The 27,933-nt window shown below is 38.0% G+C and overlaps 4 protein-coding genes and 1 long non-coding RNA gene across 6 annotated transcripts; 1 reads left to right on the top strand and 4 right to left on the bottom strand.

Moving 5' to 3' along the window:
* Window positions 1-86: 86 nt before the first annotated feature.
* On the bottom strand, window positions 87-5,386 carry LOC110953838 (trypsinogen-like protein 3). The gene is made up of 5 exons (XM_022198029.2): window positions 5,262-5,386; window positions 5,033-5,171; window positions 4,050-4,303; window positions 747-883; window positions 87-586 (listed from the first exon to the last, which is right to left on the bottom strand). Exons 1-5 carry the CDS (start codon window positions 5,299-5,301, stop codon window positions 341-343), a joined length of 816 nt encoding a protein of 271 aa, XP_022053721.2. The 5' UTR covers window positions 5,302-5,386; the 3' UTR covers window positions 87-340.
* On the top strand, window positions 4,295-7,896 carry LOC110953840 (uncharacterized). The gene is made up of 2 exons (XR_002595890.2): window positions 4,295-4,437; window positions 5,240-7,896. It is a non-coding gene; the product is annotated as an uncharacterized LOC110953840 (long non-coding RNA).
* On the bottom strand, window positions 7,589-27,917 carry apoc2 (apolipoprotein C-II). Of its 2 annotated transcripts, none has more exons than XM_051956666.1 (4): window positions 27,913-27,917; window positions 8,945-9,005; window positions 8,193-8,352; window positions 7,589-8,097 (listed from the first exon to the last, which is right to left on the bottom strand). In XM_051956666.1, the coding sequence occupies exons 2-4, from the start codon at window positions 8,991-8,993 to the stop codon at window positions 8,007-8,009; spliced, it is 300 nt and encodes a 99-aa protein (XP_051812626.1). In that variant the 5' UTR covers window positions 8,994-9,005; window positions 27,913-27,917; the 3' UTR covers window positions 7,589-8,006. The 2 variants fall into 2 exon arrangements, with proteins under 2 accessions (XP_051812626.1, XP_022053722.1); XM_022198030.2 differs by lacking the exon at window positions 27,913-27,917 and adding an exon at window positions 9,293-9,396.
* On the bottom strand, window positions 12,155-13,866 carry apoa2 (apolipoprotein A-II). The gene is given in 5 exon segments (XM_051956668.1): window positions 12,155-12,584; window positions 12,841-12,944; window positions 12,947-13,056; window positions 13,662-13,706; window positions 13,839-13,866. Coding segments are annotated over 5 exon segments (429 nt in total). The 5' UTR covers window positions 13,852-13,866; the 3' UTR covers window positions 12,155-12,427.
* On the bottom strand, window positions 24,757-27,052 carry apoeb (apolipoprotein Eb). The gene is made up of 5 exons (XM_022198041.2): window positions 26,975-27,052; window positions 26,667-26,732; window positions 26,418-26,571; window positions 25,959-26,234; window positions 24,757-25,866 (listed from the first exon to the last, which is right to left on the bottom strand). Exons 2-5 carry the CDS (start codon window positions 26,707-26,709, stop codon window positions 25,533-25,535), a joined length of 807 nt encoding a protein of 268 aa, XP_022053733.2. The 5' UTR covers window positions 26,710-26,732; window positions 26,975-27,052; the 3' UTR covers window positions 24,757-25,532.
* Window positions 27,918-27,933: the final 16 nt, after the last annotated feature.

Below are 27,933 nucleotides of genomic sequence, written 5' to 3'. Positions count from 1 at the left end.
ATCTGAGCTGGGCAGCAGGAGCTGTTAGCCAGCTGTGGAAAAAATTGTAAAGTATGCCCTAGGACAAAAATACGAACACATGAATATATATTTTCAACATTTATTAATTGTTTTCTGTCAAAATATTTGAGATTGAATAAAGCTTGCAATGCTTGATTTATTTCATATAAGTAGAAGTTGTCTTTGAGAGTCTTAGCCTAGTCTATGATATAAGTTCAACTCAAATACAACAGCATTCATTGCAAGAAGGAAGTAACTGATCTTAGCCCACAGCAGTCCAGAGCATTGTATACAGTAGTATTTCCACTTTATCTGTGGTTAAATGTGTCTCTCTGCTGCTTCATCTCATCATCCGTTGAGTGGTTTTCGTCGTCATCGTTGTCATCGTTGTCATCGTTGTCGTCGCCCGTGTAGTGGTTTCCGTTGGCAGAGCACCAGAGTACTGGTCCATCACACTGTTGATCCAGTCGTTGTACTTGCACAGCTTGGTGTAGACGGTGGGGTCAGCTGGGTTGCTGCAGCCATGTCTGAACCATTGCACACCTTGCAGTTGGCCATCACACACCATCACACTGCCACTGTCATACTAGAGAGAAAGGAGCAAATACAAGACTGTTGTCATGTATTGAAAATGCAATGACACAGGAAGGATGGCAGGGCCGAGACACAAATGACCAAGTAGACTAACAAAGAAGAGGTAAGACCTGCAGCAGTTTAATCTGAAATGTCTTTAGGTTCATGCTCACCATGCAGTTATCCGTGTTTTCTTGTCCGGCACAGATCATACCAAGGCTCCAGTACAGATAATCAGGGAAACTGTTGATGCAAGTCTGATCATCCACAATAGGCACAGTTATACAGTTCAGGCGCTGAGAAGGCCCATCTGTTTCAAAGAGGAAGGAGGGAGGTTATCACTCTAGTAATTCTTTCAAACTAAGTTCTTTAAATCATTTAGGCTTTAAATCGAAATTTCTAACGAGGTGAACATGACAAAGTTTTGTAGTTGTGATATCGTCTGTCCCTTCACTTGTCAGTCTCCCTCTTATTTTTAAAAATTATTTTACAAAAGCTTCTTTCCTTCTCCTCAGAGGATCTATGAATTACTTCCCATTTTTATGCACTGCCTCTTCTTGCACTGGAACGTAAGGTCTGAACCTTGAGCAAATACTATTTTCAAGGTCTACCTCTTTTAATTAGTCCTGATCACTGACTGGGCATTTTGGCAAGCTATTAAATTCCTCTGATTAAAGAATCAAAATAGAATGTTCATGCCTTGTTAGAGCTGCAGTGCCCAGAATGTTGATGAGCTTTATATCATTCCTACCTGCTGATAAATCCAACACACATCCCTGAGTCATGGGCGCAAGATAAAAGTATCAGTGCTGCATTCTGTATTTTTCCCCCATTAGGTCAATGTTTCTGGTTAAGTGCCGTCAAGGGCTTGGTGCTACTTGTCTTCTGGTGTCAAATTACTAAGATGCATTTAGGAAACAACCAGTATTAAGGCAGGAGTTGTTCATCTGGAAAGCTGCAGCTGCATTTGATATTAGTAGATGGGAAAAGACCTTTGAAGTGACAATGAGACTCCAGGAGGTCTCTCTGCCTAATGTGATGATGTGCACTGCTCTCTGTTAATTTGAAGAGAACTGAACATGTTAGCTTCATGTCTGAATAAGCCCCTTTTGTCATTCAGACACAACTCGCATATCTGAAGTGACAGAAAAGTACACAGTGTTACTTGCTGTTCCATCCTCACTGATCCTGTCTCTATGTCAAGGATAATTTATAAGTAATTATTTTAGAATAAATAAATAGATAATAATAGAAAAAATATTAAAAATGAAGTGACTGTTGCTGCTTGTAAATGTATGTAACCATATGCATTGGAGTCTCTTATATGGATCCTGTAATTGTTTTGATGCTGCAGGTAGATTTAAAAAAAAAGAAAAAAAAGAGGAAGGATTCCTCCAAACAGATGGAAGCAAAAAATGAAACCTGAGCTCCTGTTAAAGTTTTTGCAAAAAATAAATAAACTGAATACAGCTTACATGACTTATTTGGAGTACCATTATTCTAAGCTATTAGTTTCTTCACAGTAACATTTAATATTAATGAACATTTCATGTTGTAGCCTAAGTAATATGGTGCTGTAAAGCAAAGTGAACTAAGAAGAGGTGTTCAAACTGTGTCTTTCTGCTCTCTGTACCATACTAGTCTGTACTCTGGATCATGCAGCTACCATACAAACCAACCATTTGAATTTTCAAGGCAAGAGAGTTGCTCACATTTGTCCATGTGGAATAATGGATAACTACTATTTAGTTAAAATTATAAATTAGCCTTGACATGGGGACAGAATAAATCCAAATCAGGATCTAATGGCCAGTAACACCGCACACTTTTCTCTTCTTTACATAGGTGAGCTGTCACTCACAGATTCACAGTTTATCAGTTGCAATTAAACCGTTTGATGCATCATGGCCTACCTTAACATCTTCAGACCTGCCGTCCTCATATGTGGACGTGTTTTTGTTTTTGTTTTTGTTTTTTTTCCCCTAAAAGAGCGTATTGTTAATACAAATAATAATACTAATATTACTACTTCTATTAGTAATACTACAACTACAAATAATAATAATAATAGTAATAACAATAACAATGTAAATCTAGTAAAAAAAATAATGTAAGTGTAACAAACATAATAATCAGGTATTAGATATTATCCAATTCTTATATTTATTGGTTACTCCTTATCCCAAATAGCTAGAAAAAAAACTAAAATGCAAGCCCAACCAACACTTGGGTCTTAGGAGGGGAAGTCGGGTCCTGAACTGCATTGCAGCAACTGGAATATTTTTATTTTACTGCTGGTAAAATGTAGTTAGATTATCACCCATGGACAAAATTCTGAGTGGTATTGGGAACTCATAGATAAACTAAGCTTTTACTTATTTTGATAGTTTGCTAAGTTTAATTTAGATGCAGGTTTTTGCTTGCAGTTGCATTAATATGTTTTGTACATCATTTGCTGTCCAATCTAGTATGTATAACTCCCTCTCCATCATTGTGGTGGCTATGTCAGAATTAAACTGTGAGGAATATTAATGTAAAGGTGGTCTATGTCTGAATGATGGATTCTTGTCACTTTTAACAGGGATGAATCCATCTATATTAGATGTCCCATGTCTGAAAAGGGCTCAACAAACAGTCCTACTCATCACTAATGTAAAACCACTGTTGTTTTTAGAGTTTGGTTTCTGTATGAATTAGATAAATGCCAAATAGCATCTTTAATTATCAAGCTTTAGCTCTGCTGTAAGCTGCATTTTATTACAGACCCAGTCTCAAGGTTTCCTTCTGTTTCCAGATTTTACAGTCAGCCAGGCTAACTGACTGCTGAATGTAGCTTCACACTGAATGGACAAATACAAGAGTAGTATCAGTCTTTCCGTCTAAATCTTCTAAATAACAAACCTAAGACACTGGTGGCGTAAAGCTTTCTACTGTACTGCAGAGTGCAGTAATGTACAATATACTAGAAGCTGGTGGTAAATGAATGAGAACAAAGCACTGATAAATGAGTCCATTAACAATACAGGATTCCAAACATGGTTTTACAAATGAGAGACACAAAAGAAAAGACTGATATCTTCCTTATACTTTAACACTGAACGTGAAACTACAGTCAGCAGCTAATTCACGTAGACACAAAGGGTGTCTGCATGAGTCTAACCATTGCTCCATCCAAAGGATAGGGTCACTAATTACATTATTGTATCATGTTGATTGCATCAGTAGTTCTCATCTAACTCCCAGCAAGAAAGTTATTAAACACATTTACCAAATCATAAAGATCTCTTTGTTCATAATACAACTTCAGAGGCCTTTAGCTAATATGTGCAGGAAAGCTGAAGTGAATCTTGTGCAACAGAGAATATTTGAGGAGTGGATTAACGTACACTGGCTTATCCTGCAGTTATACTAAATTCTAGTGTGGTGACAAGTTAATGAGGTGTAAACGCCACTGTAACACCTTTAAATCCACTTACATTGATTTGGGATAGTGGAGCCCCAGCCACTGACATAACAGGTCTCTCCAGGCTGTGGGCAACGACTGGGCAGAGGAATGGGCTGAACATACTGCGTAAACTGGGCGGGTTTAGCCAGACGACCCATGACCAGGCTGTGTAGAGGTGAGCGGTAGGGGCTGTGATAAATCACGTCAGCAATATAAATGTGCTGCTCTGTGCCCTCCTCCACAGTGTTGTCATGTTCCCCAAGAGAAGCAATGGTGCTGTAGGATCTGCAAAGGACAGAAGCGGGACTGAATTTATTAAGCTAGGCGCACATCTCAGGCCTCAAGCAGAAACAAATCCATAACAGAGAAAGAATGAGCCTTAATCAGATGTGAACAGCAGGCTGATGGATCTGGTTCAAGTAAGTAGAATTTATTCCCGGAAAATTGTCAGAAATATTCAACCTTTCTAATACCGGCTATCAAGGAAAGCAAAAATTATAAAGCTGACTACAGTAACTAATTAAGATTCAAACCATCCAGACTAAGTTGGAATCGTCAATCAAATTACCTTTTATATCTCTTTGGACTGTGGGAGCAAAAAAAAAAAAAAAACTACACAACCACGGGGAGAACATGTGACCTGCACACAGAAAGGCCTCATCCAACCACTACATTCAAACCCCATGATGCTGGCAACAGTGAGGACAACATGCTAACCATGTGCACCATAGTGGAGAATGGTGCAGCAAGTGAAGTAAATGCAACAAAGGTAGATTTAAATAATACTTGATTGAACTGGAACAATGCAAGCTATATTAAGTACCTCAGTACAGTTAACTCAAGCCCAAATGTGTTTTTATTGTTGATATTTTGGAGAACTCAAACCAAATGAATGCCACTTTTTTACATTAAATATCATGCTCTGAATGACTCTGACTAGACAGACAGTCGATACATGGTGATTTGAATTTAACATCGGGAGCAGGTTTTCATTCGATGCAATCATTCACTTACTGGGGCGCACAATCAAAGGAAGTTACTATCCACCATTTATCAATCAGAGCTCCACTGCATTCCCGCCCTCCACCATGTAGATAGACCTGCCACGGTCTGGAGTGGGGCTGGCAGACCTTGTCCTCCAGGGGAAAAGCTCCTGTAACACAGTAACAAGATAAGAGAGACTACAAATGGCTATTCTAATATTCACTTCTTCTATTTCAGGTACAGCATGGCAAATATCTACCTGCAAGCCTCAACACAAGCAGCAGAAGGAGAAGCTTCATGATGTATGCAGTTTTGGTAGCCTTCTTCAGTAGCTCCAACCTAATATGTAGGCACTTTGATCAGTCTTTCTCCTTTATACCCGACGGCTTTTAGGACGACAGTGGGAGGAACTGACAGCTTTATTGCTTTTCAGCATCATTTCCCATCCAGCCGTAACCTTTGTATAAACGTTATCGAAGAAGATTTCAACACCTTTGGTTAACAATATGTTCCATAGAGCAAAACACTTCCTTGTTCCTCATTCCTTTTCTGAAAACAAGAAGAACTTTCATTTATCATAGATCTGGTAAATCTTCTTTAGACATGAACAATTCCAGTCACGGTTTTTGTGATTTTGTGTGTAAGCTCATAGTATAAAGATCAGCAAAGACTTACAGCACCACACAGATTCTTTTTGTCATAACGCTGGAGACCTGATTCCCATTTCTACTTATAAAGGTTAATATTTTATGAAACAGTTAATTATTATTAACTGTTTCATAATATTAATTGAAATATTGCACAACACCAAATGGCCTTTTGGGAAACCTAAAGATCTACTAGTCATATTCTCTCTCTCTCACCCTTCGAATCTGTAGAAACATGAGAAATTTTCCCCAAATTATTCCTAAAATTGAGCAGTGATTAATCCACGAACCCACTATAGCAATAGCCATCCAGCTATATGCGTTTTATTGCCTTGAGTGTTGCTGGAGGGTGGATACTGATCCAGGTGGTGGAATAGGGGTACACAGATGACTAGTCCATCACAGGGCTAACACAAAGAGAGACAACCATGCATGTTAGAATGCATGCTGAAAGCAAATTTAGAATCACCCATTAACCTGCCATGTGCAGACTGTGTGAGAAATCCAGAGAGAATCCATGCAGGCACAGGGACAATATGCAAACTCCATCCAGAATGACCCAGGCCTGCACCAGCGTGTTCAAAAACAGAACCTTCTTAGACTGATTTTCTACATAGTTTTTATTAGGAAATGGTAGAAATTGGTTTATTTTGGATATTTTATGAGATGTTCGGAAAACTATATCAGTGTTTACGCCCTAATCACCGTGTCTGATCATAGATAAAATGCTAAACATTGTAGAAACTTTATGAGCTTCATTGGATCAAACTATATCAGTACATGTTTCAAATTACTAAGCATGACACGATAGAAGCACGAAGCGTGAAAACAAACGACTGCTTGATTATTACAGCCTAGTTTACAGGCCACATCGCCAAAAATCTGTGATAACTAAGGTAGAACAGGAGATCCAAAAACATGAACATTCAGTTGTGTTGTCTGCTTCTCATACAGCTGCATCTGCAGTCATCTGATACTCTTTGATGCCTGCTAGCAGTCCACCGATCCCTGTACATTATTGTATGTTGTGGAAAATTTATCCACTTACCGATTGAAATATTTATGGATTATTTTGTCTGACAAGAGGATTTTACTGGAGCTGTATAGCTAAAAAAAAAAAAAATTAGGCTTCCTCATGAAAACAAGCAGACTGAAATGCAATGTGGATTCATCTGACAGCCATTGCATCTGCTTTGTTTATCCGTAACCCATGGTAACCACCCCTTCGCAACACCACTGGTTATAAGACATAAACTTACTTTACAATCCCTTGCAGGTGTGGAGGCCATAATTGCATTCAGTTGCAGATATCGGATGGGTGGAGTGCAATAAATAAGGATGACTGCATCGAAATCAAATGTCTGTTTCATTCTAAAAAATAGTAGCAAAAGCAGCAGTGGTCGTATTACAATACTGTAGTCCTTAAGATTTGCACACATGTGTAGTTGGTCCTGTTTGGCTCTGCTGTATACATCTTTCGTAACAACTACACAAACCCATGCCTAAAAGCTATTTCATCTCTTTTGTTTGTATTGGCTGTAGCTTCTGAAGAGGACACATGTTGTAGATTTATGCATTAATTAAAAATCAAAGCACTCTTGCATCACTGCTTGTCAGAATCCATAAAACCAACTCCCTCGTCTTTGTTGTTTATTCTTCTCCATCAGTTTCTCTGCGATCACATTTTACATGTTGTTTCTTTTCATCCATTATTAATTGCAACAGAGCCCTCTGTTCTGGTGCTGCCTCAGCTGATAAAAGTCTTGTGCCTCATTGTAGATTCATACAGACAAAAACTGATTCTTTGCATCAGTGAGCTGAAAGAAGACACGGGTCTTACACACACTCACACACAGATGGGAGCAGTATGCACAATTTGCTGTATCAAACACTAAACTAGCTTGTGGAAAGGAGACGTCACATTTTGTTTGTTTGCTGGTTTTAGTATAAATATTTTATTTGAAGATATGACATGAATATTTCAATTTATCCAGAGATACCAGAGAATCAGCGCTAGTAGGTGGTGTTACATGTCTGAATCATTTGCATTATTTTCACATCTGATTTTTAACTCTCAGACCTATGCACAAATGAAATGGTACATGACAAGATACTCTGTGCTCCCGTCCAGTTTACTCCATGCAAGCTGGTAACTGCCTTTATAAAAGATCACCGTCTCCAATCAGAGGATATCATCATCTACCCCCCGTGCAGGTTCTGAAGATGCTGTCTGAAGTTATGAAGTTTGGGTGTGGTGAAAAATGGCCAAGTTTTGAATGTCAAATGATGTTTAGTCTTTTGTGAGTGGAAATTGAGGGTTCTTTGAGGTAGCAGTGGTCACTGGAACGCTTTTTGTTTTACTGCTGGAGGTAAAGTCTGTGGTAAACCTGGTCCTGTACGATGCCAGAGTAGGTGCTCACAATTTCAGCAGCCTGATTGTATAGATTCCTGTGGACAACACACAGAAAGGAAAGAGCTTCAAATATAAATTCTGAGATTTTTTTTTCTACTTCATTAGACAATCTGCATTTAATATCTCTTACGATACGTTCTCCTTCACTTTAAGTCCCTTGATGCTGTCAATGTAGTCACTGGCAGTGTCGACAGCGCTGCTATAGTAGGACTTGATGGTACTTGCTATCTTGCCCAGAGACCCCTCCTCCTCCTCCTGAGCCTGCCTCAGCACACGGTAGCCCTCAGTGTCTGCACAAAAACAGGTCGGCAGAGTTTTTATATTCAGTGTACACTTCAGCACAAAATATTACACAAAATGTGTACACAAGAGAGGTCATATGTTTGAAAAAAGAGCAGGGAGAGCAACAATTGTAGAACACCGTGCCTCTTCTGAAAACAGCTATTGTAAATAAAGTACCACAGATGGTGTGCCTGTGCTTTAAGCAACTTTTATGTCATGTACAAAACACACATAACCAGTGGCAAAATACAAGCTTATGTCTTCTAGTTATTTCTTTTGTATACATTTTCTTGAACAAAATGATGCTTTAAATATTATTCCAAAGAGATTTCCACTGTTTCAACCCAAAAACCTAAATACACATCTGTTTAAAAGCCATACATTCAAACCGAAATTTTAAACATATTTCTTTATTAATCATTTCGTGGTCTTGACATAAATACTCTGCAAATTATCAGTCTGGTTTTAGCTTTGAACAAACCCTCAGAAATCATCCCAGTCTTTCAATTCAGTTAACGCTGACTTTATAAACAATCCTTTTGTGTGTTCCACTGAATATATATTTTTAATAATTATTTAATTTTCTGAAATTACACTTACTGAGTGCAAGAAGTGCAACAAGCACAGTGATGACCAGCAGCTTATTCATAGTTTCAGGTATCTATAAATGAAGAGAGAGAATAATAACATATTTAAGGCTTACCCGACTTTATCCACTAGGGAGAGACATTGTCATAGATTTCCCACCTCATGTAAGGCTGATGTATTTGTGTGGTATTATTTCTCTATGTCTGAATTTTTCACTCTTCTAACGTGAAACACAACATTTTCTCATTTGCAATTCTGTTGCGCATAAAGCCCCTGTCCCCACAAAAGCTATTATCTCTCAGTCTTTGTCATATCTAACACAGCTTATTTCACTAATGAAGCAAAAGTGTCAGTACTCACTGTATTCCTCTGCAGAAACGGTGAAAAGAAAACAGTGTCAGAGGTACCGCTGGCCCGACCTGTATATATAGGAGTGTAAAGGTGTTGACTCGTTGTCCTAAGAGTCAAAGTGCGCTCGGTGGAAGATAAACCCGCTCTGCTGTCTGGAGGTGTTTGTTGAAGTAGTGTGTCATTGTGTTTTGATAAAGCATGCATTGTGACCATGTAAACACAAGGTTGGTGAGAAAATCAGCAAAAGTTGCCTAAGCAAATCATTTTACAAGCACATACATTGAAAGGAAACACTGTGGAAGATAGTTTCCCGCTAACTTTATATGTGACAATAAATCTGAACATGCCACAATCAAACATTTTCCATTGATAAGGTCAGTCGTTTTTTAATGCAGCACACTCTTGCATCTTGCCCTGGTCACGACCTAAATAAGGAAGCACGTATTACTTGCGTAACGAGGCTAATGCATTCATGACACTCTGCAATAGTCCTGTCAAGATGGTCCTAAGTCTACAGTGCGCTGAACACGTCATCTACGCTCCTTCAGGTTATGAAACTGACTGACTCGACTGAATCTATTGTGCTGCAATTAAGACTTAGCAAGCCTTTATTACAAATCTTAATCAAGAGAAGAAATAGGCTATGGACATGTGGATTCCCCAAAAGCTTCTACTCATGTCTATTTTCATCAGAAAGTTTAGCACAGTTTTTGCTGTCAACGGTACAAGTGGAAATGTACTGTTTTGTGATTTGATTTCAAATGAAACTGAATGCACAAAGCAGATATTTTGATCTCGTTTGTCTTTTGTTGTTTATGTTGTCCTCATATGATTTCCTTCTTCTTTTACAGATACAATTTATGTGTTTGATTCTCTTCTCCAAAATTATTTGGCGTCTGATTTTGTTTTTGCCTTTTTAGCCTTGAAGCTGTGGTTATATAGTGATAGTAAATATTTTGACTCGAGTTAATCATTACAAATCTTTGTTTTTGCTAAAGCAGGACATTTGGTGAACACCATTTCACACAAATTTCTGAACAGCAATAAAATCTTTATTTTTTAAGCCAAATAAAGAAAATCTTGAAAATCTTAACCTAAAGAACACTGACTGTTAGAAATGCTTTATATGAGTTTCTTCTGTTATTTAGGGGAATGTTTGTATTGTGCTGTCATCAGACTTCAGCACAAAAAGTTATTTAACTTTCGTGCTATTGTGTATTATTTACTGGGCATAATTACATTGATTTCTTTATTTTCGTGTCATGCGCATAAGCGTGCCAAACCCTCATGGGTTTACAAGACACCAACATGCTAGCATTGCAGCAATACATCCAAAAAACACAATATTCTGCCGCTCAGTCCTTAAACAAAATATGTTGGCTTTTATCCCGGGCCTGACAAAGAAATTCTGCCATGATAAAGGTTCCTCTTCTAAAACATAGCTGTAATTTTTCATGGTCATCTAACCAAAGGAAATCAACATAGACCAAAAATACTGATATGTCCGTTTTGATCTTTCCTGTTCGAGTTGACTGTTTCTCTGTAACGGCTACGTGTTGATCGAGATCCAAATAAACAACCCAGTCAATCATGTGATCCAGCCTCACATGTCATGTTGCTGGTGACCCAGGAACTCCGGTCAGTTCGAGAACAGCTGTGAGTAGCAGTAGGCCAGAGACTGTCAGAGGGCTTGCAATTTTGGTTCAATCCAGCTGATTCAATGCTGTGACAATGACACGATATTCTATTATTTCTCTTCTCAAGTGTCTTCAGTGTTGTGTGTTGAACAATGTTATTGCAGAGTGGAGAGACAAAAAAAACGTTAAAATTACTAATATCTTGCGATAAAATTGAAATATTCATGCACCTTCCACGTGCTCTAACACAACATGCTGTCATCCAACTGGGAACAGATGAAAAGTTCATTTGCAAAAACAGATAACTCAGTTTTGATCAATTTTCAGAAAACTTTTTTTTTATTGTTTACCTGAGATAATATCAATCAAAATGAAGTTGAGCGGATTTGACTCAGTAGAAAAATACATGACAAAATTGAGAAAAAATAAATTATTAGTGTTATTATTATTAATATCTCAAGTAAACAATAAAAAAATGAGTTCTCTGAGAACGGAGTTACCTGTTTTTGCAAATGAACTCTTCATATATCAGCACTGAATGAACAGAATTCAATGGGCTACAGTTCAAACAAAGAGGTCAGAGATGACTGTCTGAGCACTTAGAAGTTAAGTTGTCTGTAACACCTTCACTTCAAGCAACTATTACACTACCAGTCAAAAGTTTGGACACAGCTTCTCATTCAGTGGTTTTTATCTGATTATTTTATACATTGTAGACTCATACTGAAGACATCAAAACTATAAAGGAATATATATGGAATTATGCTGTAAACAAAAAAATGTTAATCTTCAATATCAATCTAAAATGTATGAAATAATACAAATAAATAAAAAGCATTAAATAGGAAGGTGTGTCCAAACTTTTGACTGGTAGCATACTACTTTAGGAGTAATAAAGCAAATCTGAATTAGTGAAGGAGCATACAGGTTGCAGCTGATTATTTTTCATCATGACAATTTCTAAATGGAGCCTGAAATCCAAGAATGTTGTTTAGAAGAAAAAAAAAAGTACTTGTTACCAGTGTCTGGATTGCATGACTGTTTTGTTTAGGATGTTTAAGTAAGTGATCTTAATTCATGTCATTGCAAATGTGTGCATTTTCTGTGGCACAATTTAAATATGCTAGTGCATTTCTAGAGTTGCAAATCTTATTGTAAACAGAATTAAATGACATTATACTGATTGTGGATGTTGCCCTTCAACAGCACATAAACCTCAGTGAAGAAGCACAAATAGTTTTCAGTTCATTTTATTGAGGACACTGAAACATACACACATTACAGGCAGACTTTGGTTAGTGATCAAACACAAAATACTGTACATGCACAATTTGCCCGGGTGTTGTTGACATCTTTGCCATGCTTTTCACCCTGCATGACTTGACAAGGATGTGGATTTAAGAATAAGCAAATAATTTATATTTGCATTGTGCATTGCACTCCTAGGCCTAAACGGGTGTCGTTTCTATGAGCTAGAATCAATTACAGGTTTCTGACAGCATTTGCTCTACTGGGCAGGCATGACTCCATCCAAGAATTTACTGATGACGTCGAGGGCGTCGCTCAGGTATGAGCCAACTTGTGGTCGCACATGTTTTTCATATCCACCCAGCGCTGCTGAACGGGCCGAGTTCAAGTATGGCTCCACCTCGGTGCCGATGTTTCTGCACAAAGAGAAATGACAGGTTTTTTTAAAAGAACACCCAAAGAATTCATTCTCTGGCTCATTATCAGAAAATACATTTTGTTTTGTTATGATATCACTAGAAAATGTGAAGAGTGCATGAGTAGTGTTTCATAACAAATGTATGGCTGAAGTGTTCGCATTCATTGAGATTAACAGCAGAAATAGAGTTTTCCTCTGAAACTGACAGTGAATCAGGATCCTCACTCTAAGAATAATTCTCAATGAACACTCACTGAAGAACTTTTTGGACAGCTTCAAACTCTTTGGTCTTTTTCAGCTCTTCCACCTTTTCCTCGGCAACTGCAGCATCAGCGCCCACTTGTGCCTCAATGGCTCCCTTTGCCTTTTGTAGGCATTCACCAATCTCTGTATGAATCTAGCTTTCGCTTGGTCATATTTCTGAACAAGCTCGTCTGATGGTGTTGGGACTTCACACAGGCTTGTGGAGACTGCAATGAAATAAGAAGGGTTGGATTTTTAGTTTTAAAACCATTGCTATAAACATACACAATTAATGCATCAAAGCAAAATCACTCTGAGTAAAAAAAATATATATATATTTAAAAAACACACAAATTTATTCAAAATCTTGCTTGTTAAAAACTCTCAAGGATTTTTTTTTTAAGAATTTGTGTGTGAACTTTAAAGGTAACAAAAAGCTGCTTTATGTTTTTTGTGTGTCCAGATTAAATGTGCACAAAATAAAATACCCAGTCTGCATAAAGTGTGTCAGCAACTGCAGTTTGGTGCAGTTTAAAAGTGAGCATTCATCCTGTATGTTAGTCACAAATGAATCAGTGTAGGAGTCAGCCGTGCAATAGTGTCCATCAAATCAGTGCAAAACACATGCATTAAAATGTTTTTACACCAAGAGATGCAGATACTCTTCAGAATAAAATAAAAATAAAAAAAACATTCTCATTTAAAATCAGTTTGGGTTTCTGTGTTTTGTGTAATAATTTCTATATTTTATATAGCTGTGTAGTATTTAAGCTTTAAAAGGATTAAAATCTAATGCTGCAGTTATTCATACTGTATTAAAATGTTCCCTTACCCTGCAGAGCCAGGATCAGTGCAATGACAATTTTTGCATTCATGTCTGAAACAAAAGAAACAAACATAAAATTAAACAGTCCGCTCGGTAAAACCCCTTCCACATTTAACATTTTAACCCTTGCAAATGATAAGTAAGTTTGTTAAACTGCACATACTGAAAGCAGAAGTTAAATACCTGGATGTTTCATGAAAATAATGGCATCTATTCAGAAATAGCTTTAAAAGAAAATCTGTGAGGAGTGCCGCATTACGAAGAGAAGAGAAGAAAATAGTACCTGCTGCTGTGTTGGATGTGCAGATCCAAGAAGTAAGTGACAGTCTTCTCTGAAAGCGAGTTGTCTGTAACTCGGAGCTCACATCTGGACAGGATGATATAGGGGGGGACTGCAAACAAACGTCATTCGATGAGCATACACACACCTACACACATGCTTGCATGCACATGGACACACACTCTTTCACCTAAACAAAGTCCAGTGTACATGAAATCCTTTAAAAAAGAAAAAAAAGTGTGTGGAAATATGACTTAGTGCTTATGCAATGTCCTTCAAAGGAATGTTTATCAGTATTCATATGGGAAATGCACTTGGAGTCCTCCTAAAAAAGTGCATGCATGTTGTGAGAGCCAAGGCTCATATGGTAGAAAACAATTAATGTGCTGTTACCTGCTGTAATTAAAGATATTGTTGATAAGATAAACTTCTCACGATGAGCATTTCTTCAGCAACAGATAGTATATCATCTGCTGAGGCAGATCAGTAACAGATGGTCAGCAGGTCAATCAGCCAGGGCCTGTCTAGACACATTGTCCTGAGCAATCTGCACCCTCACCTTTCACCTTCATACTCTGAGAGAAACTGCATGCAAGGTGATGCATTTTAATTTCCATTTTCATTTTTTCTTTCTGAGTTCCTAGCTGGGTTTCTTTGCTTAGATTATTCCTCGCTCTTCATTGTTCATCTGTTTAATTCTCGAATTCTCTGAAAAGGCAGACTCAATGACCCCACTAAGCACCACTGAAAATGTTTATTCATGAATTTGTAGAACTAAATGCTGTGAGATTTGTTATGAACTTTGTTCTTCTGCATTCCACACATTCAGCAGCACCCCGTGAAACACTAAAATGTGTGATGTAGTATCACCTTTTCTTTGGTTTTGAATAAGTTGATCAGCTGGATTAGTTGCGTTAAATGGCGTGTACTTATCAATGATTAACTGAATCATCTCCAGCAGTAAGCTTTTGACACTGGAGGCCCATTCAGCATAGTTGTTATTCAGTAGTTGAATATGTTCTTCAGAGTAAGCATCAACTACACTGCAAAAATTCCAAATCTTACCAAGTCTGTTTGTCTTATTTTTAGTCAAAATGTCTCATCCCACTTGATTTAAGATAAATTCACTGAACAAGAGACATTTCTGCAGATGGAGGGACTTGTTTTAAGACAAAGCATCTTAAATATCTTGTTAAGACAATCTGGAAATTATCTTGTTTTGAGTTGAATTTTACAAGAAAACTCAAAATAAGTTTAACCCTTGTGTCGTCCTGTGGGTCAAATTGACCCGTTTTAAAGTTTGAAAATGTGGAAAAAAGCATATTTTCACAGTGAAATTTCTGATGACCACATTTTCAACATTTTTGGGAAATCTTTGAACATTTTTTGGTGGGACAAAAAAAGACATTTTAAAAATGCTTCTTAAGAACATTCATATAAAAATCAACCAAAATTCAGAGAATTTCAGTTGATTTTGGTTGATTTTTATGTGAATATTCTTAAATAAAATGTCAGAAGTTGTACTGATATATATGGAATCACTTTAGATATTTTTTAGGATTTTCTAAAAGAATTTTACTCATTTTTTTTTTACAAATATTTACAAGGATTTTCTTGCCAAATGTGAGGATTTTTTAAAATAAAACTTTGAAGGATATGTTGGAATTTTCTTCCTAAAGGTTTTGCAAATTTTCAGAAATTTGTTGAATTTTTTTCTGAATTTTTGGATTTTTTTCAGACAAGGAAACAGTATTTTTTGGTGCTTGTAAATGAGGACAACAGGAGGGTTAAAACATCTCAAATTAGGAGGTTACATGAAACCAAAAATCTGTTTTTGAGTGAAAAATTGCTTTTTTCCCCTTTTTTCTGCCTTATTTTAAGACACCTAAGCTTGACAATCCTGGTAAAATAGAGCTTAAAGTAAGTTTTTCCAGCTAATTTTAAGATCTCAATATTCTAAATATTAGATCTTATTTCCAGAAATCTCACCAAGACATTTTTCACTTGTTCTATTGGCAGATTTTTTTTCACTTATTTCAAGGTAAAAGTTCCTTGAAATAAATTAGTTTTTCCTTGTTTTTAGACAGACATTGTTTCCAGTGTAAGCCTCGTGTTGTTTCCTACAAATGTTGGATTTTAGATTTGGCTACCCTGTGAGGTACAAGTGTATGGATGAGGAAGACGAGACATATAGCATGATCCCGCAAACACATTAATCTGAAGACTAATGTTTGCAACACAAACGAGATGCTTTAACAATTCTGGTAACTGGCCGTCATTTAGAAATAGGTCCAGAACGCTTTTATGAATGAGCTGCACTCAGATGATCAGCAGATTTAGAGATACGTGGCCTTCTCCACCAGCATTCCCAGACACTCGGGGTGTATTGGGACAGGTTTCTGGGCCAAAAGTGACCCGCATGCTGCAGACAAGCTTGTCAGACAACTACAACAAAGGATCAAGTTCCAAAATACAGGAATTGATACTAAAGCTGGACTTTACACGAATAAGATAAGGATAAAAATGAACTCTTTAATATGGATCAGCCACAAAAAGTAAAACAAAACAACAGCCATTGTTGGCTTGTTTGTCATAAAACTACTCGTATAACACTGAACTGTCTATGAACACAATCCATTTGCTAGAGTCTATCATAACATATCATAACTCAATCTAACATTCACATCACATTCATTGTAAATCAGTAAAAAAAACAAAAGATCTAATACAAACACCTATGTCAAATTACAACTGCATTCTAAATCATAACCTAGTAAAAAGAGACAGAGTAATTTTTTTTTGCCGTTTTCTGTGGCTCTGGTCAACAGAAGATAAAGGAAACAAGTGTTGTAATGCCACTTGATTTGTATTTGATTATTGCAACAGCGTGTACAATGGTCCAGATCGAATGATGATTCACTGGGTTGTTATTTTTCCTTGTTTTATTTTATTGCCAAGATACTGAGTAAGAGCAAAGTGACGAGTCAAGACGAAAATTAACAAACACAAAGTACAGATCTACTTTCTCTCACACAGACTGACTGTATACATAACAAAACACTAAAAACTGACTGAAAATGTATAAGCATTTGGTTTACATTTTGATGATATTGGATTTTCTAAGATTTCAGACATGGCCCTTTAGGGAACATCTGGTTTTGTCAGTTGTGATTTGTGGTATAACTTATTTTCACCTTTAAATATGAGCTCGATAACAATGTAGGACACACTGCGTTTTAGACCTGCAAATGCTGAACTCTTGATATCTTTTTAAGATCAACATTTGCTGAGTTCAGTAACTGTCCAAATGCCCTTTGGTTTCAGATATCTGGGTGCTGATTTGTGTACACACCAGTCAAAGTCTAGTTACAAGTTCCAGCTGTAGAGATATGGGTTTCAGTAAAGTCTCAAATAGATAAGGATTTTTAGGCAAGCAAAGCATTCCTGTGGGCAGAGTACACCACAAAATCTATGAAATCTTGTCAGTTGTCAGGCTCTGTTCTTGTTTGTTTGTTTTGTTTGGAAACCACTCAACACTAATGTTGAGATTGGATTTCCTTACCATACTATGCTTGCAAACCTGATCTCACAGTTGTCTAAGCAGATTGGATCAGGATTTTATTTGTCTTATTTTCAGATTATTGGGTTGTTAACATCTGGACTATGTTGTAAAGTAATGTATGTCCCAGAAATGACTACAACCTCAGAAACTGTGTATTTGTTTTCATTTTATAGATTGCCCGTTGATGAGACACGCCTAATTCACAGTCATTTTGTCTATAGAACAGCTGTGCAATACGTCCTGTCTTCAAAAAAAAAAAAAAAAAAAAGTTCAGTTTTGTTCAACATAGTGCTGGATGGGTTGATTCATTTTGTGAGTATTTCAGAGAATGTAGCTGGTGGTCATTTAATGTGGCCCCGTCTTGATTTATTATTGCCTAAATCAGCCAACAGACAAAATGCAATATTTTAAATCTTGTGTTCATGTTGCACACAGTTTGTTCCCTACAAGAAGCAGATTTTACCTACAACTGACTGACAAAGAAGGACAAATTTCCCTGACATTTTGAACTTAAAGTGAAAGTTAATTCAACTTAATTGATGCAATGTGATAATAATCTGACCTCCATGCTCTCGCTGCTGACCTTTTATCTCTGTTCTCTTCCCAGGAACAGATTTCAGTGAAGTGGGACAACTGGTGGATTATTAACGCATCATAAACAGTGACTTTATCCCAGTGATTGTGAAAGGGCAGAAACACAGCCATGTTGGCACTTGCACTTTGGAACCAATTATTGACACAGATATTATCTATTTGATGCTATTTGCTAGCCTGTGATCAAAGTGGTCAGATTTAGAGTCCATTCATGTGATGTTGAATGTGTAGTATAAAATAATTATTTGGTCCAAGTACCTGGACCTGTCACCAGAGTATTGATTAGACTTTTAGTAAGAGAATAAATTTAATATTACATAGATCAGCTACCAAATGCAGCTTCAAATAATAAAAAAAAAACATAAAAAAACTGTGGGGTGCATATTTATTTCTTGATCATTTAAGAATGCTCTTTGTCATAATTAAGACATAAGTGCCATGGAGAGAACACAGCTACACAAACACAAACTTTGACCTAATTTATTTATTTTGTTGATTCATATATTTTACAATTTGGTAATGTCTGGCTTTGTTGGGCATGGATTTATTCATTAATGCACACAGAAATGTGTTTAAAATAAGAAAACGGAAAGAAAAAATATTTTTGCCCAGCATTTAAATTTCATCCTTGCATTAGTGATTTCATCTGTTAAAAATAGAAGGGTTGGCATCAGCCTGCTTCCTTTCATTCAGTGTGTTAAAACTAAACAGAAGAAAGACTTTAGAAATATGTAATATACTTTAAAATAATTGAAAAGGATGCTAGTTGTGGCGCTTTGTGTAACATATGGAGGCTGTATGGTCACAGAGTAGTAATTTTCATTTATTTATATCAAACATATTAACAGACTCTTCCAAAATGCATTGACATTATTCTCATTCATTAATAGAGATGATGACAAGGCATTTGTAATTAAAAAGTACTTTTGATGTCTTTATTGCACTTTTTCACAGTTTACACAAATGAAGAGTACACTCAAAGAAACATCCTTACAGAGAGACAATCTAACCATTTGGCCCGGTTAATCTGCAGAGCAACGTGTCCTGTTGACATATCGGCCTCCCACCATGAATGGTCAGCTGTCAGACGTGGGAGCAGGTTCAGGCTGGTGACAGGGGCAAGTCTCCTCGTCTGATTCTGATCTCCCAACTAGGCGTTAATTTTCTTAATCTGCTCACTGCCCCAGACCCTGAGGAGAATAGTCGGGTGTTATACAGAGCCAAAGAGTGCATGTGATAATCTGCGTATATTTGCAAATTGAGCTTGAGTGAGCGCGACCATACCTGGCCTTCTCTGCAAGGTCGCTCAATTTCTCAGCCGCTTTAGTCCCCGCCTCGGTGATACGTTCGCCCCACTGCCTGAACATCTGCTGTATGTCAACATCCTGAGCCTCTGCAGAAAAAAGCAATCAAGCAAGACGATTCCAGTTACACAACGTACAAGGGAAAGATCAGAAGGGGTGGGGTGGGGGGAAGAAAAAAGACGCAACAGGGAGGTTTAAATAGTTCTGGTTAACACAACACCTACCTGCGAATGCGACCAAAGCCAGCAGCAGCACGGCAACCGCGAGGTACAGTCTCATCTCGGCTGTTTGTTACTGACGAAGAACAGAGACAGATCTTTCTTCATGTGCTCACAAAAGTGCTTTCATTGCACGATGGCCAAAAGAGTTTTTTTTTTTATTATTATTTTAAAGTAGCGCCTTCATATATCAGCACCACTGCCCCTGGACAGCTCCCATTACATCCCGTCCGTTAAAATGTTCATGTACAACTAACCAAACTTCCTATTCATTTCATTTAAATTTAGTTTTTTTTTTTAAATTGTTCATTTCTTTTTTTATACCATGTTTACTACTTTTAACACAGTTGTCGTCATATCAACAATAACATAAGTCAGTTTAGGTTACAGCAAAACTTTCAGACAAATAGGCAATTTGAGAATATTTTGATACTCCTTGTTATTAAGGTACATTTTTGCGTCTGTAAAAAAAAAGTGGAATCACATTATTTTTCGGTTTTAGAAGTGGTAAAATACAAAACATACCTGTTTTTTCGTCTCAGAGGAGAAAAATCGAGTGTCTTTGAGCGCCTGTGAGAGTTCCTCTTTATAAGCCTGTTCAGACAGTGACGCACAAACACCAGACTCAAGTAAACATGTTCACGTAGCGACCTTGTTGTGGCACTGCCCCCTAAATTGACCAACACAATATTATTACATTAAAAGATGCTGATCATGATAAAGACACCAATGAAACAAACCGGCTTCACACATGCAATAAATGCCCAGTCTCTTTCTGATTACAGACTATGTGATGAGAGAAAGCAGAAGTCATCAATGGTAAAGACAGGCTAAAGAGACACTGAGGGAAATTAGAGTGAAATAACAATGGATGATGTTTAGGGATATACTTCTCTTGCAGTTCAGAGTTTGTTCCTCAGCAATAATGGTACGAATCGATGAGGTCAGATGTGCTGTAGAAGAATCATAGTTAACCTTTGATAGAATTATAACCAATTGACCTGGGATTTTTGGAAGCTGCTTTGGACCTGATTTATTAGTCAAGAATTGATATTGTGTCAAAAGTCTTTACATGTATCAACTACTTCTTATCAAGGTTTTGATAAGAAATAGTAAGGGTTAGTAATGATGGCAATGATGGACTGTTTGTTGTTTCTCTTCACTTAGCTGATTGGTTCGTGCCGTAATATTGATTCTAACAGTTGTCAAATAGGGCTGTCAGCTGTGTACCAACCTGACTTCTGCACAACACAAGTGATGGTCCCAACCCCATTAAGAAGGCAAGAAATACCATGAATTAACTTTGATATTGCACACCTGTGAAGTGAAAGCCATTCAAGGTGACTACTTGATGAAGCTCACTGAGAAAATGCTTAGAGTGTGCAAAGCAGGAATCAAAGCAAAGGATGGCCACTTGAAGGAATCTAAAATATAAAACATGTTTTGACTTGTTTCATTCTTTTTTGTTTCCTAGATAATTCCATATGTGTTCATTCATTGTTTTGATGCCTTCAGTGAAAATCTACAATGTAAATAGCCATGAAAATAAAGAAAAAACATTAAATGAGAAGGTGTGTCCAAATTTTTGACTGGTAATCTATGTTTTGATAAGGTAAAGTCCAGCCTTAAAATGATTTATTAAAAACAACAACAACAATGCATTAGCAACAAAATCACTATTCATTCTATAAAACTACACTATAGATTGACTTGTGTTATATTAATCTGTAATTCAGTAGCATTGGTACTCATTTGTAATATTAAACTGTACTAATTTCAGCTGCTTTGGTCCTGCAGGGTAGTTTCAGGAATAGTAATGCATTATGACCATAACATATCTCTACGTGAAATATGAAAAAAGCTATTATTACAATAAAGCTGTCCCATAAATCATAAAAAGTAGCATCTATCTTTTATTCAACTGATGTCACGTTTTTCTAATAAGTTTTACTTAATTCAAATGAATGTTTAAAATGTAATTCTAACTTTGGTCATTAAATACTTTCCCTTACATTTCTAAATGTTGCCTTTTGTATTCTGTTTTGGGGGCAGAAGTCAATCTCAGCTTATGCACTGAAGAGAACAGCTTTTCCGAAGCTTCTCTTTCTGTTTTGGTGTATTTTTCCATTTACCGCTTTACTTAGAATTTCATTGCTTCATTTGATGTCTGACCTCCTATTTCTCAAAAGGGAAGTAAGTGGGGGAAAAAAAAACATTTGTGGTGCATCTTTTAGGTTGGCGTGTGGCAGAAAAGCAGTGCAGCTGAATGAACTTCAGTAACCCCCCCATTATAACTGTGACCTGACTAAGCACCAGGAAGTCTGCATCTGACAATTTAAAGACCTCATCACTGCTTAACTTATCTGTTTTCACACCAAGCAGTCTGCTGCAAAAGGCCAAATGTCCATTTGTTGCTGACGACTTGGCCTATAAGCTGCTGTTGTTATGATGAATAGCCTACAATCGAGTTAAATGAGCCTTCACATTCCTCAGCACTCACACACCACCTCTGAAAGACTAAATCTCCATCTCTTTTGTGATGAAGTGGCCAGTGAGTTTATGTATGAGTTTGAGCTTGCGTGCATATAAACTCCTCTTGAATAATTGTAGGAGGCATAGGGCGTGAAAGAGCATGTCTTGCGTGCTCCCAATTTGCAATAACAAGCTTACAGAAAAGTTGTTTTGTGTTTGGCCAAGGCCCCTGTAGTGACTGATGTTGTGTGCCAGCTCTGAAGGGGATAGGAAGGATGGAGTGAAAAGAGTGGGGGTTGTAAAAGGAGGTAAAATCTCTGCAGGGATGTCTTTGGAGGGGTTACTAGCAGTCATTGGCTAGCTAGCACCTGTTAATTTCCTGGGATTTTTTTTTATTATTTTGTTTTGTTGTGGGGCAGTGCTCTGAGTGCAGACACCCTATAGGAGCAGACGGAGCAGAAATGCTGAACTAGCAGGATGCTTGTGGTTTTCCTGTTTTTACCATCCATGACTGATCCTTTTACACAACTGATGGTACTGTAGGAGTTTCACTTGTCTGTTTCAAAATAAATACTGGTTCCCGAAACAGATGATTTAATAGGGGATAAACATAGAGTCATACTGTTAGTCATTCTTTCATTTTGCATGCAATGCCCTTTAACACAGATAGAAATGATAAACATGTTGTTGTACAACCCAGTGAGGTTAAGTAGAAAAGAAACAGTTCAATGAATCATTGCAAATCTATCAAATGCATACAGACGGACCATAAACTAGCTATTTTGTCATATATACAACAATAACTTGTTGTTTGAGGAACATTTCCTCTCATTTTTGAAATGAAGGGATAATAGGAAGTCTCCAATTAGATTAAAACCAATAATAAAGTTTAAAAAAAGAAAACAAAGTGGTAGAGGTCTTAGTCCTCTGGTTCGCATGTTCACCACTTCATAAACCCTTCTGCAAGCACCAGTCATATGACATTAATGCTGGTCTTGTCAGTTCTTATGACATGTCCAACGTCACATTTTATCTTAATTGCACACATCTCAAGTGATTCTTCAGCAGTTCCCAGCTGCAACATTAAAATTACTCTCAAATATGTGCTCTGTTCCTTAGGCACAGTATGCGTGTCTTTACGAGTCAGATATAGTTTACTTAATGTTCCAATAAAGAAAACACAGCTGTAGCTTTGTGCAGCGTGGATTCAAGTGGAGGGGTCAGAGGAGAGAAGATGAACAGGGACAAATGGTGTCCTCTACTGGCCTCTGAGCTGAACTTCAAAGACAAAATCCTGCTGTGTTTGATAAGCATATATTTTTTAGGATTCTTCATAGAAAGAGTGATCTGAGTTTCAGTCATGACTCTCTTTTTTCTTAGATGGGATTCGATGTGGAACAAGGGGAAAGTCACAGTTTTGCTATCACTGTTGTTGCACTAAGCACCAATAAAACCACTAGCTTAATCAAGCTTTTTGTTTTCAGATAAATGTATTTTCAAATGGCTATAAGAGCTGTCAGAAAAATGTACCAGTAACCACTTTTTTTTATTCGTTGATGATCTTAGCCTTCATTTAATAGGTGATGGTGTAAAGATGGACAAGAATAACTGTGTAAAAGAGCTATGATATGCAAGAAATGGTGTCATGTCAGAAACAAAGTCTGTACACATATCTGTGCATGACAGTAACTGTATATGTAATAATGTTCTTTGTTGACATTTCTGTTTAAGCTTGAACATACAAATGCAAGGCTTTGTAATATGATTTAAATCAAGATAAAGGTAGCATCGGCAGAGTGTTCATTTAATCTGTGGCACAGAACGTTCCCAAATACCTGCTGGGATCAACACAACAGAATCTGGAAGCAGATCTTTAACAAGTCTGGACTGGAAAAACATTAGGCTGAGAGATGTCAAGGGTGGCTGTGTGAGGAGAGTAAACAGAAACACAGAGGACTGGGGTGGAGTAGAGGTACAATGAAGGAAAAAAAAACCTCACACTTTGTTGTTTTAAGCGTACCCTTTTATGGTAAGCTAGAACCCGACAAAGGGTGAGAATGGTGGGGGGTCTGCAGCTGGAACCTAATCCCTGTAGACGTTAAACATGAGGGAGGGCACATCAGGGAGAGGTCGTCTTTTTAATGACAGAGTGGACAAGTAGAGACAGACATCCCTTCATGCTTTGTGCTTTACACCTGTGGGCAATTTACAGTCACTAAGTAACCCAATAGGTGTGTGGGAATAAACTGGAGCACCCAGGAAATCCTAGCATGAGGAGAACATGGCCTTTAAAACCCAGAACCTTCCTACTGTGAGGTGACGATGTTAAGAATTGCTCCACTGCTTTATGAGTGCAATTATGTAATTACCCCTTATTACCCCCTACCCCTTATGTAATCTCTGCTAAATGTACAAACATGTCAGATAAATGTGCAGCACTGAAACATAGGGGAAGTTTAAATTGTTTTGATTTTATTAAACGCTTAGTTTGGCTATCTCAGTCTACCTGATGAAGTCTCGATGAGTCTTATGCTTAGAAAATGGATGGATAATGCTATCATGCCATAAAGTGCAATACTGGATCACTGCCAGCCTTTAACCATAACTGAACCTAATCTTGTAAAGATCACTTTATAATGGTCGATTAAAGAAACAAACAGAGGCAAGCAAGTATCTTTTCTAGGTTTTTTATTCACTCAGCACTGTTCAGCACACTGTAGTCACAGGCAGTGCACTTCTGGAGAGCAGCATGGTGGGCATACAACATGTGAAACACAAGGGACACTTGTGAAGAACAGACAGGCAGCATTACACTTTACTCACTGATTGCCATTGTTTGTTATGAAGTCATTTTACATTCCACTTCTGTGTGCAGCACAACAAAAAGACCTAACAGACAGAAGAGCACTTTAACGGTTCAGCATCACCTCTAGTGGAAGCTAGCAGGCACGATGTTGTATGTCACCCCATCCTTTGATCGTCATTCAGTGCATTTATTGAAATGAGAGACACTTGTGTTTGATGCTCAACAGGTAGATATTACACCCAAACATAAAGTGGAAAACTTGACTCGGACCTCGTGGGTATAGACTGCTTGACAGTTTATTTCTAAAGTAGAAAAGCGAAGCACATTACAAATAATTGTCTCACGTTGGAAAGCTGTGTTTAACTGCAGTGATTGTGTTCAGTGATCAAGGGTGTCAAAGAGAATAAGAAAGGGTGATAATGCAGAAAAAAGAACCCATTTGTTGGCTGTTCTGTAAAAAATGCGCCAAATCATCCCTCTATTCAACCCTTTTATCCTGAACAGTAGAGCATATAATGTCGAGATTATCAGTAACTCTTAACTCTCTCTTTTTTTCTTATACAGAAACTAGTGGTTTATGCATTCTTTCTTCCACTACCATCAGCCATCTACAACCCTTAACAAACCCCCAGAGTCATTCTTTAGGCAGTGACCTTTTCCACGATGCTTTCAACATTATCGCGGATCTTTGAGGCAAAGGGAGACAAAAGCTCTGTCAGCTCGTCGATCTTGCCCTCCAGAGATGTGCGCAGGTCCTGGGCAGTGGCCTCCAGCTGGGTCCTGATGCTCTCAGCCTGGGTCTCAAGCTGCTGGCCCAGACCCTCGGCCTGGGTTTTCAGCATGGTGGAGATGTCACTCATCTTCTTGACAGTAGTGTCACTGGCCTGCTGGACGTAGGGCTGAACTTGTTCTCTCATGGCTTCCAGGTTCTGGGAGGCGCGAGACTGCACCTCACCCAGATAAGTGGCCATAGAGCTTAAACGAAAATAAGACATTTAGATTTTACATTGACAAAAACAAGACCAAGTCAGTCTAAAAGCAAGTCCAAAAGCCCCCACCCAACTTACTTGCGGATTGCTTCGGTGTCCTTGTCCAGGCGCTTCTTCAGCTTGTTAGAGTAGGTGGTCATGCGCTGGCGGGCGTCATCGGTGTTCTGATCCATCATGGTTTTAAGCTCACCCAGGTACTCAGTGCCGCGCTCCTTGGCATCCTCCATGTCCTTCTTCAGTTTGTTGATGAGAAGTTGCAGATCCTGAGACAGGCTGTCGGTGGAGACATCGGTCAAGTCGCTCAGCTTGGTCTGATAGACTGCCAGCTCTGCCATGGTGTCAGTGATCAGAGTGCTAGAGGCAGAGGAACAATTTGATCAGACATGAAAACACAGTGACAAGGATGAGAGATGAGAAACATTCTGGAGAAGGATGTGAAATTCAAACTGTGGAGCTAAGGAAAGTATTGAGTAGATGTATTACTCCCTATTGAAAATAAGAAGACAAAGGAATAAAAAATTACTCAAGCACACATACTCTAACTCCCTGCTTATCTGAGAGTCCTTGAGGTTCTGAACAGCTCCATTGGCCTGTTGGCTAATGGCATCGATTTCCTTCCAGAAACGTTCCACAGTTTTCTCCCATTGGTCTCCGGTGGCATCAGCCTGGCGCACAGCACGGGCATTGCAGCCTATAAAGGCCACAAGTGGAAAGCATAGATAAACAGATTAGCACACATCCAGTCAAGCCTGATATTAATACATTCTAAATTAGCAGTGTACTTACCAGTGATGACTGCCAGAGCAAGGATCAGACTTACAGCCTTCATGATTGTTAGACAGACAGATACACCTGCGAAATACACCGGAAAAATACAGAAAATTGAAAAGACAATAAATGGAAACTTGCATTTAAGCAGCTTTTACAAGATAAGGCAAACATGTTCTTAGATGAGCACAATTTTCACTGAAAAACACAGCCAATAACAGAGAACATGTGAAACATTTGCCAAAATAAGACTTCTAACTTTTAAGAGCTGGCGTTAAAAGAGAAGACGGCGCGTTTCTCTGAACTCTACGCTGCTGTTAACTCACCTGAGAGGTTGAGCTTCCTCCGTGCTCCCAGGACGGTGGCTGCTGGTTTTTATAGTCCCGAGAGGCTGCTGTTGCTACGTGGGTTGCGGGGCGGGGGGGGGGAGTGATTGCTGGCGCGTTCACGTGGCGATGATGAATTGTCTGCACAGAATCCTGTTTTTCTCCACGCAACGTGCCACCAACACCGCGTCCGAAGTTCTCACCGGTTGGCGCCGTTAGAGGGGATGATTGAGCAATCTATCTCGAGAAAAATAAGGGAGAAAACGTGTAAAAGTTTCACCTCCACTGTCATGATAATTGCATCTCATGTTATTCGTAATTTTCACACAAGCCTTCAACAGCAGTAAACCATCCCTGTGTTTTTGTGTTACCATTTAAAGGAGAAGCTTTTGAACCCTCATCCGCACATGTGGAAAACCCTACTTCATCCATACACTTGGGGTCCAGCTGCATCCCAGTAGTATTTCATCTATTTCATATTTCTGTACCTGTCCATGTCCTCTCAATGTATATTTTCCTAAAACGCGTGTCGTCCATAGATACAAATATGAAAGAAACAATGAAATTACTATTGATGATGACTGATGTTGCTTACAATATTAGTGTGAGAACTCCTGAACTGAAATGAAACACAATGCAACTGAAGCAGTCATCACAAAGCTATGAAAGTATGAAAGCTATATTCTGGAGTATATAATAACTATAGATAACTGTAAGGACTTAAACTGCATTTGCAGCTGGAAAAAAATGTTGATTTATAACAATCCAGTATCTTCTATAAGCTAAATACATGGTTTCATCTTTATTACCTTCATCTTTAAAGTAGCTGTTATATAAATGTAATTTAAAAGCATGTTTCCCTCTTGAATGCAATGAAAAAGAGTCGATTAATTCAGTAAAAGTTCTGAGCACTTTAAACATAAGTGAATGTATTTAACTGTATTCCTCTTGTGTTTCAC

This window comes from Acanthochromis polyacanthus, chromosome 12 (genome assembly GCF_021347895.1).
Source record: "Acanthochromis polyacanthus isolate Apoly-LR-REF ecotype Palm Island chromosome 12, KAUST_Apoly_ChrSc, whole genome shotgun sequence".
Taxonomy (NCBI): Eukaryota; Metazoa; Chordata; class Actinopteri; family Pomacentridae; genus Acanthochromis; species Acanthochromis polyacanthus.
The sequence above is the reverse complement of the archived record's forward strand: the minus strand, read 5'-3'. Positions and strand labels throughout refer to the sequence as shown.